The sequence below is a fragment of the Pistacia vera genome, unplaced genomic scaffold, assembly GCF_008641045.1.
Source record: "Pistacia vera cultivar Batoury unplaced genomic scaffold, PisVer_v2 Contig508, whole genome shotgun sequence".
In the NCBI taxonomy this organism is placed as follows: domain Eukaryota; kingdom Viridiplantae; phylum Streptophyta; class Magnoliopsida; order Sapindales; family Anacardiaceae; genus Pistacia; species Pistacia vera.
In genome coordinates this window covers 60171-78759 of record NW_022196344.1, presented here as the reverse complement: position 1 = coordinate 78759, position 18589 = coordinate 60171, and the positions used below count along the sequence as shown (strand labels likewise).

The window sequence follows — 18589 nt, the reverse complement described above, 5'->3', positions numbered from 1 at the left end:
CAATGATGATTTTTGAGAATGATTGGGTTTATTGACTGATTTTGTTTGTTTTCTAGGTTGTTTCACTTGCCAACGGCTACCATTTGCTTCTCCTTTGTCGGTGCATACCAAATGCTCGACATTTTGCCCCACTCAACTTAAAATTTTTATTTTCATTTTAGATTTAATGAGATTCAAATGACCACTTTAACTTTTGACTGTTATAATAAACAATTTTCTATTAATTTAAGGATAAGAATCTGAAATTCATAAAACCAGATGTGATAACTTGCCATTTCATGAAACAGGAACATGTCATTTACTCTTATTTTATATATAAAGTTACTTTAGAGAACTTATCTTAAGAGATTAAACATATTTGTAGATGTGGGTCCATCAACTATGATTTGGTAGAAATAACACGTGGACAGCTAAGATAGTAAGACACATGATTGGAAGCATGTGGTGAAACACAAGAAGTAATGTGTCTTAAACTTAAATTGAGTAAAAAAAAAAAAAAAAAACATGTGGTGAAACACAAGAAGTAATGTGTCTTAAACTTAAATTGAGTAAAAAAAAAAAAAAAAAAAAAAAGCCGTCTTAAAGAGGGCAGAAACACCTAATATGCGGCATAACCAATGAACATTTATTTATTTTATTAATTATTCATATCCCTAGACGTTGTCAATGTCCATTTTATCCCCAATCTGCAACTAATATATCACTAGCCAACTAAAAAAATATGTTAAATTCAGATAATCACCGTCTTAAACATGTGTCTATACAAATAAAGATAGGTTGATAAACACTTCTCATAAACTTTTCTCACTAATGTTGAGGTGTCAACTCGTAATTAGTTAGCTCGCATTTGATTAAGTGAGACCCATTGTTGGACAAACGAAACGTCGGAATCTATTACGAGCTGACTAATTACAAACTGACACATCACATTTGTGAGAAAAAATGAGTGAAAATGGCTTATGAATGTAATATTAGCCATGTTTATACATATTGCTTGAACAAATTTAATAAAAAGGGATAAAAGGGTAAATTAATGTTGACAAATCTTGGATAATACACCAAATCAGACACACTAGAGACGAGTTGGTGGGATCTCTCTAAAGTGATGTTTTCAGGGAAATTCAATTATAAATATATTTTTTAAACATTAATTTTATGAAATTTGACTTCAATCTTATGTTATACAAATGTCCATGTTAATTACCCACAATATTTTGGGTGAATTATAAGTGTAGAAATCAAGATTTATCTTGCTCGATTGAAGTATAAGATTATATGTTATCATTTTATTTTTATCAATGCAACATTTCACGTAATTATATATAAATCTTGAGATCATTGTTGTGACAATTGACGTATCAATATTACATTAATTATAGAAAACATAATATCATATCATATTACATCATAAAATTCTACAATTTATATCAACAACCAACCACAAGAGTTGAGATCTAACTTTATATACATAATATTAAAGTTAAACTAAATATTCTATTAATTTATTTCCTGAACCTATTCTATATTTGTAAAATAGTATTAAAAGAATATAGAAATATTTTTGAAAGGTTTTTTCATCAAATCTATACAAAATGGTATATAATTCAGATATGAATTAATTTTTGTTAATATAATTAGATTCTTTAATTAAAGGAGTGTCTTTAAAAGTAAATTTTAGGGAGAAACACATCCAAAGAAAGAGCCAGTAGGCAAGGACCATGTGGAAGGTTCTGATGAATGAAAAATAAAAGAAATTGGGCCCCTCTTCCACACCACTTTATTATCAAAACAAAAACTCCTATTTATTAATTAAATCCTCCAATTCAATTAAATCAAAACGCCAAATCATGGTTTAACTCTGATTAATTTTCTTTAAATATGTTGAGGTATCCCTATCATTGTGGGTGGAGAGGTTTATTATTTGTTATTTTTGATATATAAAACTTGTTTACTAATTTTTTATTTATATAAACAATTCTTAGTTTTAATATATATATATATATTTTTTTCAAATTTATAGAATAAAAAAACTTGATCATTACAATTTTTATTGGCTTTCAAAATAATTCGCATTTTAACCATATAAAATTGTTACCCATTTTTATTAGATTATGATATTTTTATAATAATATTATGAAAGTCATACAATTCTCGAGAAACGTTTATTTCCAAATATTATATTTATAAAAGCTATTACAATTTACATGAGAACAAGCAATATAGAGGATCTTTTCTACTCTTTTGATAATTATGTTTTAGTATAATATATTAAATAACTTCACACAGAGAAAGATTTAAGCCACCCCAAATTTTTGTTCTAATATTCAAGGTGTTAGGCTCCGTTTAGTTTATTATTTTAATTTTTTTATAATATTATTTTAGAAAAAATAAAATTAAGTTATCTTTAGGAGAAAGGTAATTATTAATGTTTTGAGAGTTGAATAAAATAAAATTGAATTTTGAGAATATCGAAATAAATACATTTTTAGGTTTTTAAAATAGAATAATAGAATATGATAGGGTAATAACAGTGAACCAAATGGACTTAGTTTTTTTATATACTAGAAAATCGTTAATCAAGTTTTAACTCTGAAACAACATTTTGAACGTAGAGATAAGAAGAGTGAATTACTTGTAGATGAATGAATTATATGTTCTACCATTACATGGGTTAACATAGGATAGAATTAGTTTGAATTTCAAGACCCAAATTTCAAATTAATCTACTTATTTAGCCCAATAATGAATATCTTACCTTGTTTTCAATATATATGGGTTATTTGAAATAGTAAATAATTGGTTCCATATAAAGAGTAAATTATTTTGGTTGCAAAAAGACAAGAAAGAAAACGTACTAATTTGGTCAGTCATGGGAATGGGAAGATGAGGAAATTTAATTAAAGTAGTAAGGCATTTGACAAAAGAATGGGTGTGATTAAGTCAATTAGGTATTGTGGGCTCTGAGCAGGATTTTCACTTGATGGGACCAAAGAGATAAGTTAGAATTGTTTCATTTTTCATTAATAAATCAAATCAACCAACTTTATCTACTAATTAGTCATGTTACATTTCCCATTTTGAAAAAATAAATAAAAAAAAGTACTTTTGGTAAGTAAAAGCACTTCTATATATCCTCAAATTTGCACCAAAACAAAGGGTCGGAAAGTCAGATTTTGCAAAGTGATTTTCATTATTCAAAATCTTATTCCTCCCATCCCAAGGAAACATATCTATATTTGACTTTATGAAAATTATCAACTCAACTATATACGTGGGGTGGGCCTATGTTAGCCCAATGGGTAACCGACCCAGGTCCATGTGGATCAAGAGTCTGAGTCCCCTATGAAAAGATGTCTTTCTTTTACTTTGTAGTGAAAGGTCAATTTTAATAATAGTAGTTGGAATTATTGAAATTAATTAAATATATATTATTTTTTTGTGTGTGAGATTTGAATATTTAGTGCTCATACCAAACTATACTATTAGGCATTAGCTCTTGTCAATTCTATAATAATGAGAGGTATTCTTGTGTAGGCAAAAAAGATCATAAAAGTAAAAGCCCACTCAATAGGTAGATCCCTTGAGCAAATATATAAGGGATACTTTCACATTTTTGTATAATCCAAGTGCCCTAACCTAATTTTAATTTTTTAATTTTTTTTTATAATATATGATATTGAAAAAAGATTAATATTATGGAGAGGTGAGATGGGAAGAAAAGGCATCCGTGAAAGAGATTTGGGTGGTTGTTGATTGATGGCGGGCAATTGTATTGTATATAGAGTCTCTTTCCATCTCCTTCATAACCTTATCCCACCTTCTAATCAAACCAATATATTAAGGATTCGTCACCTCCAACTTAAACTTATTAATTTAATGCATTTTTTGGATTATAATGGAGTAACACTATTCAACATAAAGTATGTAAAAGTGATTTGATGTTTGGCCGGTGGGAAAATACTTGCTACCTTTTGTTACTATCGGATATACCTATACCTATACCTATACTTTGTTTTTAGTTTTTATCATTTCGGAGTTATTTACAACTCATCCTACATTCAAGTATTTTGATTATTTTAAAAGATTTTAACTTGTTTAGTAAAAGGGTTTGTTTCATTTCCCCTTTTTGAGATTTAAAAACCCTCTTAAAAATATAAAACACCTTACAAAATTATCAAAAACTCTCTAGAAATCCGTAGAAAACGGAAAATGATTAGGTATAAAGGTTAGGGAAGATAGATTGATGAATGAAGTTGAAGTTTGTGGATTGGTCGGTTAGAAGATGGATTAAAAATGAGGTCATACATGTTATTGTCTTGTTGAATAACATGACCATTGAATGGTCCCTACCTTGGAAATTGATTTCACCATAATTTACACTGCACTACACATTACTAAATCTATGAACACGCTTTATTTTAAACTTCTTTTGACCATCAACCCACATTCATGAAAAAATAAAAGTACCTCCAAAACCCAACACAACAAATCTAATCAATCCTTTCTCCCACTGGGATTCACCAAGTTTCTCTGTATGCAGTCCATAAACTGACCCGATTTCAGACAGGCCGGGTTTGGATTAGGCTTCCAGGCCCCATTCATCTTGTCCCTGTTTTACCTTTGAATATCTGCTTTTCTTCACCACCAAGAGATGACTCAGAAAGCAACATTACTAAATTGACAAAGAAACTTTTCAAAAAGTATGGTTGCTGAAAGATACTTGCATCAAGGTATCAATTAGCTCAATTGATTCAACATCACCAAGAAAAGTCAAATTTGAAGGAAAAAGGTTCCTGCATCTATCCACTATAAGTATACATACTTAACAAATTTCCATCCTACCTTAAACATGCACACACTAACTTCAGTTTTTCAGAGCTTTACCTTTCTATACATGGATTAAAAAGACAGTTCACTCTTGAATGCAATACGATCACTTATGCAAACTAATGCTCGAGACTGCTCCGTTTTCATAACAAACAATTTTCAATCCCCATTAAAAAAATCACAAGTACAACAATATAAGCTCTCTGTTGCCTATTTGAGATTGTAATACAAAATCTGATAAAATGTGCCTTTTTCATTCAGATATTTTTGAAAGGCCTCAACTTTATGGACTATGAAGGACCATGGCCAGAAGGCATAAACAAACTGATCTCAGAAAGTATGCCAAAAAGAACAGCTTTTTGGAACATGCCCTGTTTCAAAATCAATTCTTTATTTCTACCACAAACCAACAACATTCATGGAATTATCTCATCTCAGAATGTTTTTCCGTGGTGGTGGATGCTTGTTCCTTGGTATGTTCCTTTTTGTTTGCAATTTTTTCTACTTCAGCTTTCTCAAGCAAAGCCTGTTTCTGCATAGCTGCCATCATCTCCCTCATCGTCTTCTCCTCTCCTTCGAGCTGTATTTTCATTATGTACTCAGCTTCCTTGTCAATTGGTTTGAAGTAGTCTTCAATGGCAGCCTCCTGCACAGGAAAACAGATCAGAAAAATCATAAAGCCTCCATACTAATTATAAGTGCCTTGAAATTAAATGAAAATAACTAACCTAGGAGAATTCCTTAAAAAATTGCAGAAAAGTATCTTAAATAACTAGCATAACCAACAGAATTTATGAGTCTTACTTAACATGTGGTCTTACTTTAAAACACGAGAAAAATTATACAAGTTCTTGAATCAACAAGGATTAGCATAGCAACACTGAATTAAAAGATAAACAGAAAGAAATTCATAGAATCAACAGCATTTGAAAATTCTGGTTTCAAAGGTCTAGCTTTTTTATCATTTGTCAATTATTTCAAGCCAAAGGGATGAAACTTACTGTTTCTTCTAACTTCTTATTTAAACTCTGCATCTCCTCAACCATACGACGAACCTCTCCTAATATGGCTTGCTCAGGGAGTTTTCTTAAGGCTGCCTTCCTTTCTTGTGCCTGTCCAGAGAGGAAGAGAGGGGTAAAGCTTATTAAGATGAGCATTTTAAGCCAAAATTTCCAGAAAACTTGTGGACCACATTATCATGTGTTTATGACAATGATAAAAGCTAAAAGCAAGAAACCAATAGAATGCAATGAGCAAAAAAAGTTCATAAAATATAATGGAAAGAGTGAAAATTAAGGTAAAATACAATTTGTGATTACAAATGACAGTATCCTTAGACATAATCCTTCATTTCATAGAAAAACATGATTATTGTGATATAATGTTGGATATCTTGATAAAAATGAGAGTTTGGATAAGAATAAATATGCCAACTTTTGGAAAGATTCATGTTGACTTCCTGAGTTAATAAAACAAGATGCCAAACGAGTCTTCACGGTTGGTTTCAAAGATGAATATGTTTTTATGTTATTTTGTTTATTAATTATAAGAAACTAGAAATGTATTAATATTGATTGAAAGAAGAAAATACAAATGTGGACAGCATCAGAGCAGACCACAATTAAGGCAAAAACCCTAAGGAGGGGCATCCATCTCCACCTTCACTTTATACAAAGACAGCCCAAAAGCACCAGTCTAAGATCCACAGTATATACTATCTCCTCCCTTATCAAAAAAAGAAAAAGAAGTTATATCTTGGATTCATAACTTTCTCCATAAAGAAGTTAATACATTTTCTGTTTCTTTTCTCCAAGGAAACATGGTCCCATAGCCCTCTGTTGTGTAATAATTCGCTTTTTCCTGTTCCGATATGAAAATTCACTAGTTCAGGCCCAGGTAAAACACCAGCCTACAAGATCATATAGTCCAGAGTAGAGGTGGCAAAATGGGCAGGCTATCTGTAACATGGTAAGACCAGCCTGTTTATTGTATTGGATCAGCTCGGTACGACATGATAAAGTTTTTACTGTGTTGGGGGCTGGGCTGGGATGATATTAAGCTGTGTCCAGCCAAGGGGATCAACTAGTGAGTTGACACAACATGGACTAGATGGGCACTTCTATTATTTTTTCCATTATCAATTTTCAACATAAATTTTCCAAGAAATATCCAACATGTTCTCAACCTCCAATCTGTTAATTTCCTCTCAACCAACACAGCCCAACAAGTGTAGGATTGTGCTGGGCCAACTAAAAATTTGTTGAGCCCTAACATGACACAACACGATAAATACTGAGACACGACATCTAACCCATTATGGGCGACCTCCAAATGGGCTGTGCAGACACGACACCGATCGTTTGCCATCTCCAGTCCAGATGCAACAAAATAATGAGAGCAATCACAAGGCTTTAATCAACATGTAAACAGATCTTAACCACAAGCACATTATATGTGAGCAAACACATCGATAGCATTTTGATAGAACTCAAACAGGAGTAAAACTACAAGAAGAAGAACTTGAGGCATATTAAGACATTAAATCACATAAATCAACGGAAGAATAGTGATGAAAAATTTATGTAATAGTAAGTAATACCTGTTGGAGACGCTTCTCAAGCTGCAACCTGTAAGATCGAATTCTTCGTTCTTCATATCCAGAAAGAACTCTCACATAAAACATGGCTCTTCTACCAAACTCTAATAGCTTATCCATTCTAACTATTCACCAACTCAACATGTATGTATTCCTACACAAACATATAAACATGATTCAACATAATAAGCATCACACTCTACGAGAATTAAAATGTCACTTTTAAGTGACAATACCTTAAATGGCAGAAATTTTTTAACCTTCCCCAAATGCTAAAGTTGGTTGCTAACAAAATTCTAGTTTTATGGCGATGCTACTTACGGGTGGTTTTATTTGATGACCTCATTATATTACAAATTAACAGACTAAACTCAAACCATGTGATGATAATTTAATTCCCTCTCTATTTTACATACTCATCATCCTCTTCTTCTTTTTCTTCTCCCCTACTAAACCAATTTGCCCATCTACCCGAAAATACGTTTGCACCATAATTCATCCCACGAAAGTAAAGCATATATCAATTGATCATTAAGTAAATCAAATTTAACCTCTGAGATTATTAAATGATTAAACATTCATCAATTAGAGAACAATCTTCAATAATTTGCTACCAAGGACTTAATTCTTATCTTAAAATAATATATTGGATTCGTTCCCCTTAATTTTCTTCTGTTTTCTCAGCTTCCAAACACTCAACAATGTCAAAATTAAAAAGTCCCAATTTCACAATTAACACAAGAGACAAGTTTCAACTGAAATTTCCAAATCTAACTAAAAACAATAATAATAAACGCAAATGATTTCATATGGCAAAAACAATAACCCTAAATATAAAAATTATCCAATCTAAACACCCCACCAACACCCCCCCCACCCAAAAAAGAAAAATAATAATTAAGGCTTGCACAAACAAACAGCACTCAAAGCTTACCAAAATTTGAGCAGAAATAGAAAGAAAGAAATACTTAGAACGCGTCCCCTCAGAGATTAGAATTTTAGGATTAAGACGACGGTGAATCTGCAGCCAGGAATTGGAGAAGCCTTCGATCGAGTAGAATTGGAGCTTCAAAAACCCCTCAGTCTACAGCTTAGCAGAGAAAATGGTATTGCTCCAAGCCCAACGGATCATGCCTCAGGCCCAACGGGTTATGCATATAACACTACCTAGGAAATAGCTTTTATCCCGCCCAGCGCGACCACCCGCCCCCCCCACCCCCCGCCCCCCGAGGTTTGTTTTCCTCCAGTCACCCCACAAGTTGGAAACAATCCCTAACTCCCTCTGATATCAAAATTTTTATCAGACCCCCCTCTTCACCGTTTGTTAACCGAATCATTAGGTTTTTTTGTATTTTCCCTAAGGTAAAAGTCTCTAAAAAACCCCTCAAGTATATAAGGTTATAGATTTTTTTTTATAAAAATTAAAAGTAAGTTGTATTTGTTATTTTTATTTTATTTTATTGGAATTAGGGGTAAAGGGTAAATGAGGCATTTAATTGTTTTTGGAGTTGAGAACAACTTGGTTTTATTGGCAGGGGGTTGAGAACAATTTCAGATTTTTAAGGGCCTTTGTAATAATAAAATACATAGGGGTTTAGGAATTTTTGAATAAGAAAAATATAATAAACCTAAATAATGCTACGAACACCGGGATTGTGCATTGAATTTTTACACGGAATTACGTGTCACCTGATTTAGACCAGCCACGTATCACATTAAAAAAAATTTTCCGAGTGAACGACCGTTCATCAACTATGGACGGCTGTGCACTATTATTGGACGACCGTTCATTTTAAATGGACTCCCGTGTATGTGAAATGAACGATGGACTTCTGTTCATATTATATGGATGGGAGTCCATTTACTATGGACAGGTGTCCACCTATAATGGATGCCCGTCCATAGTTTAAATTTAAAAAATTTAAAAACAAAAATCATGGACTCGTGTCCATATTCAATGGATGGGGGTCCATACTAAATGGACGAGCGTCCACCTAGAATGGATACCCGTCCATAGTTTAAATTAAAAACATATTTAAAACAAAAGTAATGGACGTCTGTCCATATATTATGGACAGGAGTCCATACTGAATGGACGGGCATCCACCTTTAATGGACACCCGTCCAAACTTTAAATTAAAAAAAATTATAAACAAAATTTATGGACGCCCGTTCATATGTTATGGATGGGCGTCCATTATCCATACTTTAAATTAAAAAAAAAATTATAAAACAAAATTTATGGACGCTTGTCCATATGATATAGACGGGCGTCCCTATTAGGAAAAAAAAGTATATCTTCTCTTCAAACTCTTCTTCCTCATCCAGTGTCCAACCAAGAAAGTCAGGGGAGAAAGATGAAGATGCACAAAAGCGAAAGGAAGAAGGCTGTTCAATTGAGTTTTCTGGTTCGTAAACATTTTGTAATATAATAATGGACGCCTGTCCATATAATATGGACGCCCGTCCATACGCAAATAAAATGTTTTTTTTTTTTAATTTACATATTTTTTTTTTTTTTGTATTTGTAAAAACCATTAGCTTGTCTAATACGCTTCTCCAAAATAAGTACCAAAGTTTTTATAAGAAATAAAAAAAAAATAAAAACTTCATTTTAAACCTATTACCTTTCGGTTCATCGTTCCCATCTTTTCTTTGCATCTGCGTTTTTCTCGTCTGCATGTTATATTTAATGTTGTACCGGTTTCTTCCTCAACAGCCATGACCAGTTTCTTCCTCAATAGCCAACAAACAGCTACCGTGACAAGAAAGAAAGCCACCAATTTTTCATGAAACAATTGTCTAGGGTGGAAAGGGAGTTAGGGAGATCAAAATTTTTTTAGATTAGAAAGATTTGTTGAGGTACTTGAAGAGTTTTTTATTTAATTTATGCATTTATTTAGTTTTGTATTATATTTTGGATTGAATATATGTTACAATAGAAAACAACTGATAGAGAATATTTGCTGGCGATTGTTGTGAATCAAATTTGTGAATGAGAATACTAGTATTGGTTTTGCATGAAATTACGGAATATGGAAAAGTCCAGTTTGCCTCATTTCAATGATGTTGAGGTAAATTGTGCTCGAAACCTTACTTTTTCGTTAACATGATTTTAAATTTGTTGTATCGTATTGTTTCTTATGATGTGTTGTATTAGTACATTCTAATTTTGTCCATTATAAAACTATTAAATGATCATGATAATGAATGTGATGAATTATAATATATTTGATGTGCTGAGGAAGAAGTGGAGCCTCATATTGGAATGGTGTTTGATTCAGTTGATAGTCTGGTGAAGTATTACAAACGATATGGTAACAAAATGGGTTTTGAAGCAATGATATGTACGTCAAAGAAAAGCGATGATGGGGAGATGAGATACGTGACAGTGACGTGTTCTTCTTCTATGAAGGAGAGATGTAAATCCAAAAATACCTTGAAAAAACAACCTGTTGCCAAAACAGATTATAAGAGTTGGATTAGTGTAGCTTTGAATGGTCAATGCAAATGGGAAATTAAATCAGTTGTACTTAAACATAACCATGATCTTATAAGTCTGACAAAAAGAAGATATTTCAAGACTAACCGAAAGATACAACCTTATGTGAAAAGGAGGCTTGAAGTTAATGATGTGGTTGGGATTAGACTGTGTAAAAATTTTCAGTCATGTTCAGTTAAGGCAAAAGGTGTAGAGAATTTGACGTTTCTACAAAAAGATTGTAGGAACTACATTGAAAAAGTGAGAAGGCTACGACTTGGAGTTGGAGATGCTTTGGTAGTACTCGGGTATTTTATGAAAATGCAAAAGGAGAATTCAAATTTCTGGTACATGATTGATGTAGATGAAGAGAGTCGATTACAGAATATGTTATGGGTTGATACTAGATGTAGGGCCGCATATAAAGAATTCGGTGATGTTGTGACCTTCGACACAACGTATCTGACGAACAAGTATGATATGCCATTTGTTACTTTTGTGGGGGTTGATCATCATGGACATTTGACATTGTTAGGTTGTGGGTTAATTTCCCATGAGAACACTGAGACATTTGTATGGCTATTTCGTTCTTGGTTTGAATGCATGGATGTTGCTCCTAATGGAATTATCACTGATCAAGATAAGGCCATGCAAAATGAAATCGAGATTGTTTTCCCTAGTACAAGATATAGGTGGTGTTTGTGGCATATAATGAAGAAACCGTTTGAAAAGTTAAGAGGGTATAAGGAATATGAAACTATGAAGTTTGAGTTACAAAATATTGTATATGATTCCTTTACGCGTGAAGAGTTCGAAGAACGGTGAAACCAATTTGTTGATGTGCACAACCTTCACGAGAATGAATGGTTATATGGATTGTACAAAGCAAGGGTATGGTAGGTGCTTGCATTTCTTAAAGATACTTTCTCGGCAGGTATGTCTACTACCCAACGTAGCGAAAGTATGCATGCATTTTTTGATGGATATGTAAATTCCAAAACTACTTTGAAACAATTTGTGGAACAATGTGATAATGCATTGGGAGATAAAGTAGAAAAAGAAAGGGAGGCTGATTTTAGATCTTTCAAATTTTGGATACCATGCATAACTAATTACCCTATTGAGAAACCATTTCAAAGTGCATGCACAACTGCAAAGTTTAAAGAGTTTCAAGAAAAGATTGAGGGGAAGATTTATTGTGAATTATCTTTTTTGAAAAAGTGTGATTCATACGAGGAGTATCAAGTTTTAGAAGATGTTTGGTTTGGAGATAGTAGTCGCCGTGTTCCCTATGCTGTATACTTTGAAGAAAGTTCATGTGATATTCGTTGTACTTGTCATTTGTTTGAGTTCAGGGGGATTTTATGCAGACGTGCCATTATTGTGTTGATTCATAAAAGGGTTTCACACGTTCTGAAAAAGTACATTTTACGACATTGGAGGAAAAATATAAACAGATGTCATACGAAAATTAAGGTGAGTTATAATAGGTGGAGCACCAATGTTGAAGAACAACGTTTTGATAAGTTGTCTAATATAATGCTGACAGTAGCCGATATGGCATCAAATAATGAGGAAGATTGTAATATGTTGATGGAATTTATGATTGACATGAGAAAAAAGTTGGAGCAAAAAGAAAGTGAGAGAGGGCTTGGTAAAAAAGTAAACATCTCTTCCACAACCGGTTTGAGTAGTAAAGATGGGGACAGTCCTCCAAAAGAGGGGAATAGTCTAATTATTAGTCCACAAGTAGTTCATAGCAAATGTCGTCCTCCATATAGAAGAAAGCAATCGAATGTTGAAGAAATTGTATGTAGGGTTAAAAATAAAAAATTACGAAAACAAAGAATTGGTGTGAGCTATACACCTATTCTTACATGATATTTGTTTTTGAAACATTATTTACTTATTTGAAGTTTATAATAATATCGACTTGATTATTAATGTGTTATGCTACTTTTTATGAAAATGATCATCAGTAGAGCGAGAAAAGGAACAGTTTCTTTCATCAACTTCCCTGGCCAATACCCTCCCATATGATTACATCAACATTGTTGAAAGTATACCGAAAAATCAAGTGTTGTCGAATGATGTTGTTGCTACCCAGCTATGTGTTATGTATGTTGTATAATTGTCATAGGCTTAAGTTTTCTATAATGTGTGCTAAATTGTGGTTGTTAAACATTGACAGTTGTCCACTGGTCCGGTTTAGAATCTTGTAGGAAAAAGTAATTTCTTTATTGGGTAGGAGTTTGTAAATGATGAACATGTTTCGTTGGGAGAGATTTGATGTTGTTGATAGGTTGAAGCATATAGAATTGTATTTGGTAGAAAATATTCACGCTTTGGTTAATTTTTGATGAATGCAGTTGAGTTGTATGCTGATTCAGTTGTTTTATTTTTAGTATTTTGGTTGTTGATTGTGTAAGAGTAGGCTATCTGCTGTAGGGTTGTGAATTCATGATAATGACTTTAATATAACTTATTATGAATGTTTTCAGTATATATTATCGTCGCATTGCAGACTGTTTTTTAACCGGTTGTAGATGAAATTTTGGATATGCATTTCATTTGAGATTTGAATTTTGATGTCTTTTGGTAAGTCTAGTATTACATATACATATGCATTCAAAAGAGTAGTTGAGATATGTATAAACAAAAGGCAAATATATTTATAAACAAAAGGCAATCTTTATCAAGAACATCCGCTGAAATCAATCTTTAACAATTAGCATATTTATAAACAAAAGGCAAATATAATCTTCGTACATTAAGCTTAGTATTTGAACCACACACAATGACAATTAACATTCATAGTGCGTTCCCCAAGGATGTTGAGAAGGAGGAGGTTGTTGATAAATTCTTCAGCATGGTTCAGGGGGTGGAGGTTGACTAGAGGAGGAAGAGGCTATTGAGAAGTTCTTCATCATGCTAAAAATTTATGTCATGCATTCCCCAAGGATGTCAACCATTTCTTCTATTCTTGATGCGAATGAGTTGAAATCACTTTGCAACTAATCTTGTTGTTCCTACATTTTCCTCTCAAAACGTGAAAAACATTCCTTTTGAAATTTTTCGATCCGCTCAAATCTGCTTAATATTTCGTCTAAAGTATGAGAAGACATATCTTGTACATTCTGAGATGATCTAGGTTCAATACTCATTCTTTTTCTTTTGGACACATAGACTTGTGTTAGTGTATGTCCTAGGAACCAATCGTGTCGTCGGTTCCAAGGCATTATGTTTTGTATATATATATGTTAATGTATATATTTTGTATATACATTTATCTTATCAATAGAAGAAAGTGTTCTTATTTCACATGTGGTTTGTTGCTTCATTTATATATATGTATTACATGTAAAATGTTCGGATGATACAAATCTTTAGAAGATCAAAATCATCAAAGTATTCCCTATATATGTATTATTAATTGGGCAATTATATTATATAGTAGGCATGCTGAATGCCTCCGTAGAATATCATGTGATGGTATTAGTGTGGGTGATTATAAAATTTATATCACTAGGGCATTAGCATGGATAAGCGGTTAGTGAACTGTTTATTGAATATGACCATTTATGATGAATCACATGGACATTTAAAATGTAGTCAATGATTTATCATAAGATCGTACTAGTGTATTATTAATCCTTAGACTTGAGATATCACTGTTGGATTCTGTATAAATGCATATGGTTCATATGGTGTATAAACATTAGTCTAATCATGTCATGTGTTAATAAGCCGATTTGGCCATGTGTTGTTCATGTGTGAGGACAAGTGATAGTCAAGATGGGATCCGTTGACTTGGTATAGATTGATATCAAGTTCCTAGAAAAATGTCAAGATACATTGGAAAAGGGAAATCTTCGGCCGGGGTACATAAAATGTTACTTGAAAGGTTGTTTCATGGCGACACGTTCCATATGTATTGATTGTTAATTTGATATAAAATTAAGATAACGATTTTGACATACCATGAATCCATTCTTAATTGGGATTAGACAATGGAAGGATTTGATTATACAACGCGTATGATTATAAAAGGATTTGTTGGAGTATATCTTCATTGTGACTTAGGGGTTATGAAGCATTGCTAGATGCCTACCATAATCAGTGGGAGTTTTGTTCATAAAGATTTATGACAAAACATATCGAAATAGACTATGATATTGGGCCCACGGCTAAGCCATAATGAACCTAAGAGGTCACACATAAAAACTAAGGAGAATGGAGAATGGAGAAATTTCCAAAGAGAGTTGATTATCCAAGGTTGGCTAGCACCTAACAAGGGTAATAAAGTTATTTATATTATTATCATTGAATTAGATTCAATGGAGGGTTATATTAGTTATTATGAATAATTTAAGAGTTAAATTACTAATTGGAATTAAATGGAATTCCAATTCATAATTAATCATTTTCTTTATATTAAATTGGATTTAATAATGTGTTGTAATTGTAAACATATGAACAATTTAAGGGTTAAATTGTTATGTAAACAATTTAAGAGTTAAATTGTTAATTGTGATTAAATGTTAATCCAATATTTTGTTCAATTTTTTATTTAAAGAAGTTTAACAACTTCATAATAATTATGGAATTATTTATAACTCTAAAACAATTATGGAATTGTTTAAGGAAATCCAAAACAATTATTGAATTGTTTACAAGGCTACATATATAAGAAATGATATATCATTTTAGGGTAGAGATCAAAATTTCTAAGAACCCTAATTCTTCTTTTACCTTAGTGTGTACTTTTTTTTAATTTCTTTTGAAATTAAAAGCTCCAAGGTTGCTAAGGACTTAAGGTAACAAGTTATACCTTACTTGTTTTCAATTTGATTGAATTTTTTTTTTTTTTTTTTTTTTTTTTTTTGCAAGTATGAATATACATGTTTAGTATCACATCATCTTCTCCATGTATCCCATCTTTCAACTTGTCCTTCATTTACCCCTTCTGGAGCACTGACATTTTCTTGAACCATTGCACTCTCTTTATTTCATCCCTAATCACAAACCTTCTCCTGCCAATTATTTTTAATCAAACCCATTTTAACAATGTCACATCCCCTAACAAATTATTTGCGGAAACTTAATCTTATTTGCTTCATCCTTAGGTTGATCTGAATACCCAACTTTCACATATTAACGTAACAAGCATCCCCCAATATATTTCTCATTTTTCTGCTTGAACCTCTCCCAACTTCTTAATCAATAATTTCGCTGAGTTTACTTGCCACCCTGCTATTGCTGCTTCCATGAACATTAAATCCTTAACTGTCACATTTCCATTTGTCTATTTCTTATCATTAAATATGTAAGTTAGATATCTGTGAAATACTCTCATAGTAGGATTCTTTAATTTTATAGATTTACACCTATGTGGATGGTAAATCCCTATCCCAGAAACATCCATCCAAGCTTGTTTGGAATCCCACATTCTAGATACGTTATCCAAACCTTCAAAATCAAATCCTATCCAGGTTGCTAAATCTTGTGGTCTCACTACAAAGTTCTGATTCTTTAATCTAAAAAACATTGTATACGCCAGAAACTCATCAGTATTTGTTTCCACAACTTCCAATCTACCAAAAAACTCATAGATCAAATGCTTATATCCATAATATCTAATACTCACCAATTGATCCCATTTCAATTTATGAATCCAACCATTCATTTCATCAAATAAACCCAAACTTGTTATAAGTCCTAAATCCAAACTTCTTCCAAGGCAAATATCTCTTTTCGACACCTCCTCATATTACTTTTTATGTCGCAAGTCTCAAAATTGGATTCTAGATGACGATGTGCCTTCATGAGGAGTGGTTATATTTTTTGCTCTTACCATTTTTGCTTTCTTCTAAAACCTGTATACATAAAAAATTCATCATCATAAAGTCATAATTAAAGAAGTTTGAAAGATGCAAAAGTGTCAATAAGAATGGTAGGTAAAGATTCCTTCATTTCTCATAGTATCTGAATATTACTTTTATGCATAGTTAAATATGCTTCTTTTGCTGCTCTTATTATTTTTTAAATGGTAGGTGTTGGCTGACATCTTTAGATGCAAGAGGACAATTCATGCATGCATATTTACTTACATTAATATGTATTTTGTTGCACATTTACATTTACAGTGAAAAAATGGGAAAAAAGTGAAACATTGCTCCACTCATAGGTTTTCTCTAGTTGGTGAATCATCACATGTACTACTCCTAAGCCACTTGATTACCAGGTTTTCCATCATCAAAGTTGGAAAAAATATTTTAATTCTCTCTGTTTTTTTTTTTTTTTTCCTACTCATGGTGTTAGGGTGTATCAATAGTTGGTATAGCAATGATCATTAATTATGAAAAATGACAAGTGATTATGTTAAATTCACTTCTAAAGTTAACCATCATGAACGCTTTGTAGAACTATTTAACTTAGCTTGAGTTACAGTAACAATAACTTTGGTTTATATCGTTTTAGGAATAGTTCAATCTCTATTCTCCTTATCAAACAAAGGGTTTCCTTTAATTCAACACCACTACTTTCTTTAAAGTTCCACAATTGATAACGCATCAATTCCTACCGCCCAAACCATATGTGGAACTTAAAGAACCAAACTAGAAAATTTATTGAGTGTAGACATGGGGTGGAGTTCAAATTTCTAGTATGTGGGCTTGAAGGGTTGCGGTCAATAGACTCATAGGTGTTTGTATTAAGGCCTAACTTTCTTAAGATTCAGGTTTATATTTAGGCCTGCCAATACAGAAACAGGTCAATTCTACCAAGCTAATACCATAAAATCCTTTAGAAAGTCTCGTCTACTTGACTCCAAATCTACAAAATGACGATTATCAAGTTGCTTCTAAAAGACAATCTCTATGTCATTTTTGACAAAAACAAAAATGATATGATTGAATTGACTTTCCTTAGTGATTAAATGGTATCTTTCCTCCTAAAAACTGGCTAATTTGGTTAATAAGATAAGCCATCATCATGTACATGTTGAACTGCATATGAAAAATTAAGCTTACCTATCAACCTAAATATTTCCTATTCTAATTCACTTCATGTACATTTTGGCGCGATGCATCATGGTAGCATGTTCACTTGTAATCACAGATGTGTTTGTGCTTATATGAGTAATATGATGCATCAGACAAAATTAGCACAAGGTAAAGAGAGGGAAAAGCCTTACGTAAAATAGGAAATAAACTGACCACAAGTTGTTAGTTCAACAAGGAGTTAAAGAGTTCTGGAAATAGAATCTCACATACAAAATATTTTTTTGAATCCAAAAACTTAATCAGAGAACACTTTGAAACAAAAAGTTTTGAGATAACAGATCATAAATCAAATCTTCGTACATAAATCTGCCAGAATTTACTACAAAGTTGAATCCTTTATAAGTAAATTGCATATACAACCGTGGATTGCATATATACTCGTAAAAGGCCATCATAAGTAATTCAAATGCCCTGGTTACCACTCATATGCTATGGAGTCATAGGAGTTTGGATAGCCTCTTAATCAAACATGTTAATCAACTCAAATCTCTAAATAACATTCATTAAATACATAAAAGAGTAGAAATTTTTACACCAAGACCTAATGCAAATCAATCAGACAACTTCCTCAACACAGATTCACTGGTGTAATTCTTTTCTAAAGTGAGATTCCTTCACACA

General features: G+C 32.2%; 1 protein-coding gene across 1 annotated transcript; it reads right to left on the bottom strand.

Moving 5' to 3' along the window:
* Positions 1 to 4973: 4973 nt before the first annotated feature.
* Positions 4974 to 8582, bottom strand: LOC116106016. The gene is made up of 4 exons (XM_031392377.1): positions 8358 to 8582; positions 7427 to 7577; positions 5829 to 5939; positions 4974 to 5473 (listed from the first exon to the last, which is right to left on the bottom strand). The coding sequence occupies exons 2-4, from the start codon at positions 7541 to 7543 to the stop codon at positions 5252 to 5254; spliced, it is 450 nt and encodes a 149-aa protein (XP_031248237.1). The 5' UTR covers positions 7544 to 7577; positions 8358 to 8582; the 3' UTR covers positions 4974 to 5251.
* Between the last annotated feature and the right edge of the window lie 10007 nt (positions 8583 to 18589).

Coding starts and splice junctions, on each gene's coding strand:
- LOC116106016 (XM_031392377.1), bottom strand. CDS start 7,543: ATGGATAAGCTATTAGAGTTTGGTAGAAGAGCCATGTTTTATGTGAGA. Junction 5,940..7,426: donor TTGAGAAGCGTCTCCAACAG/GTATTACTTACT, acceptor CTCTCTGGACAG/GCACAAGAAAGGAAGGCAGC. Junction 5,474..5,828: donor ATAAGAAGTTAGAAGAAACA/GTAAGTTTCATC, acceptor TTTCCTGTGCAG/GAGGCTGCCATTGAAGACTA.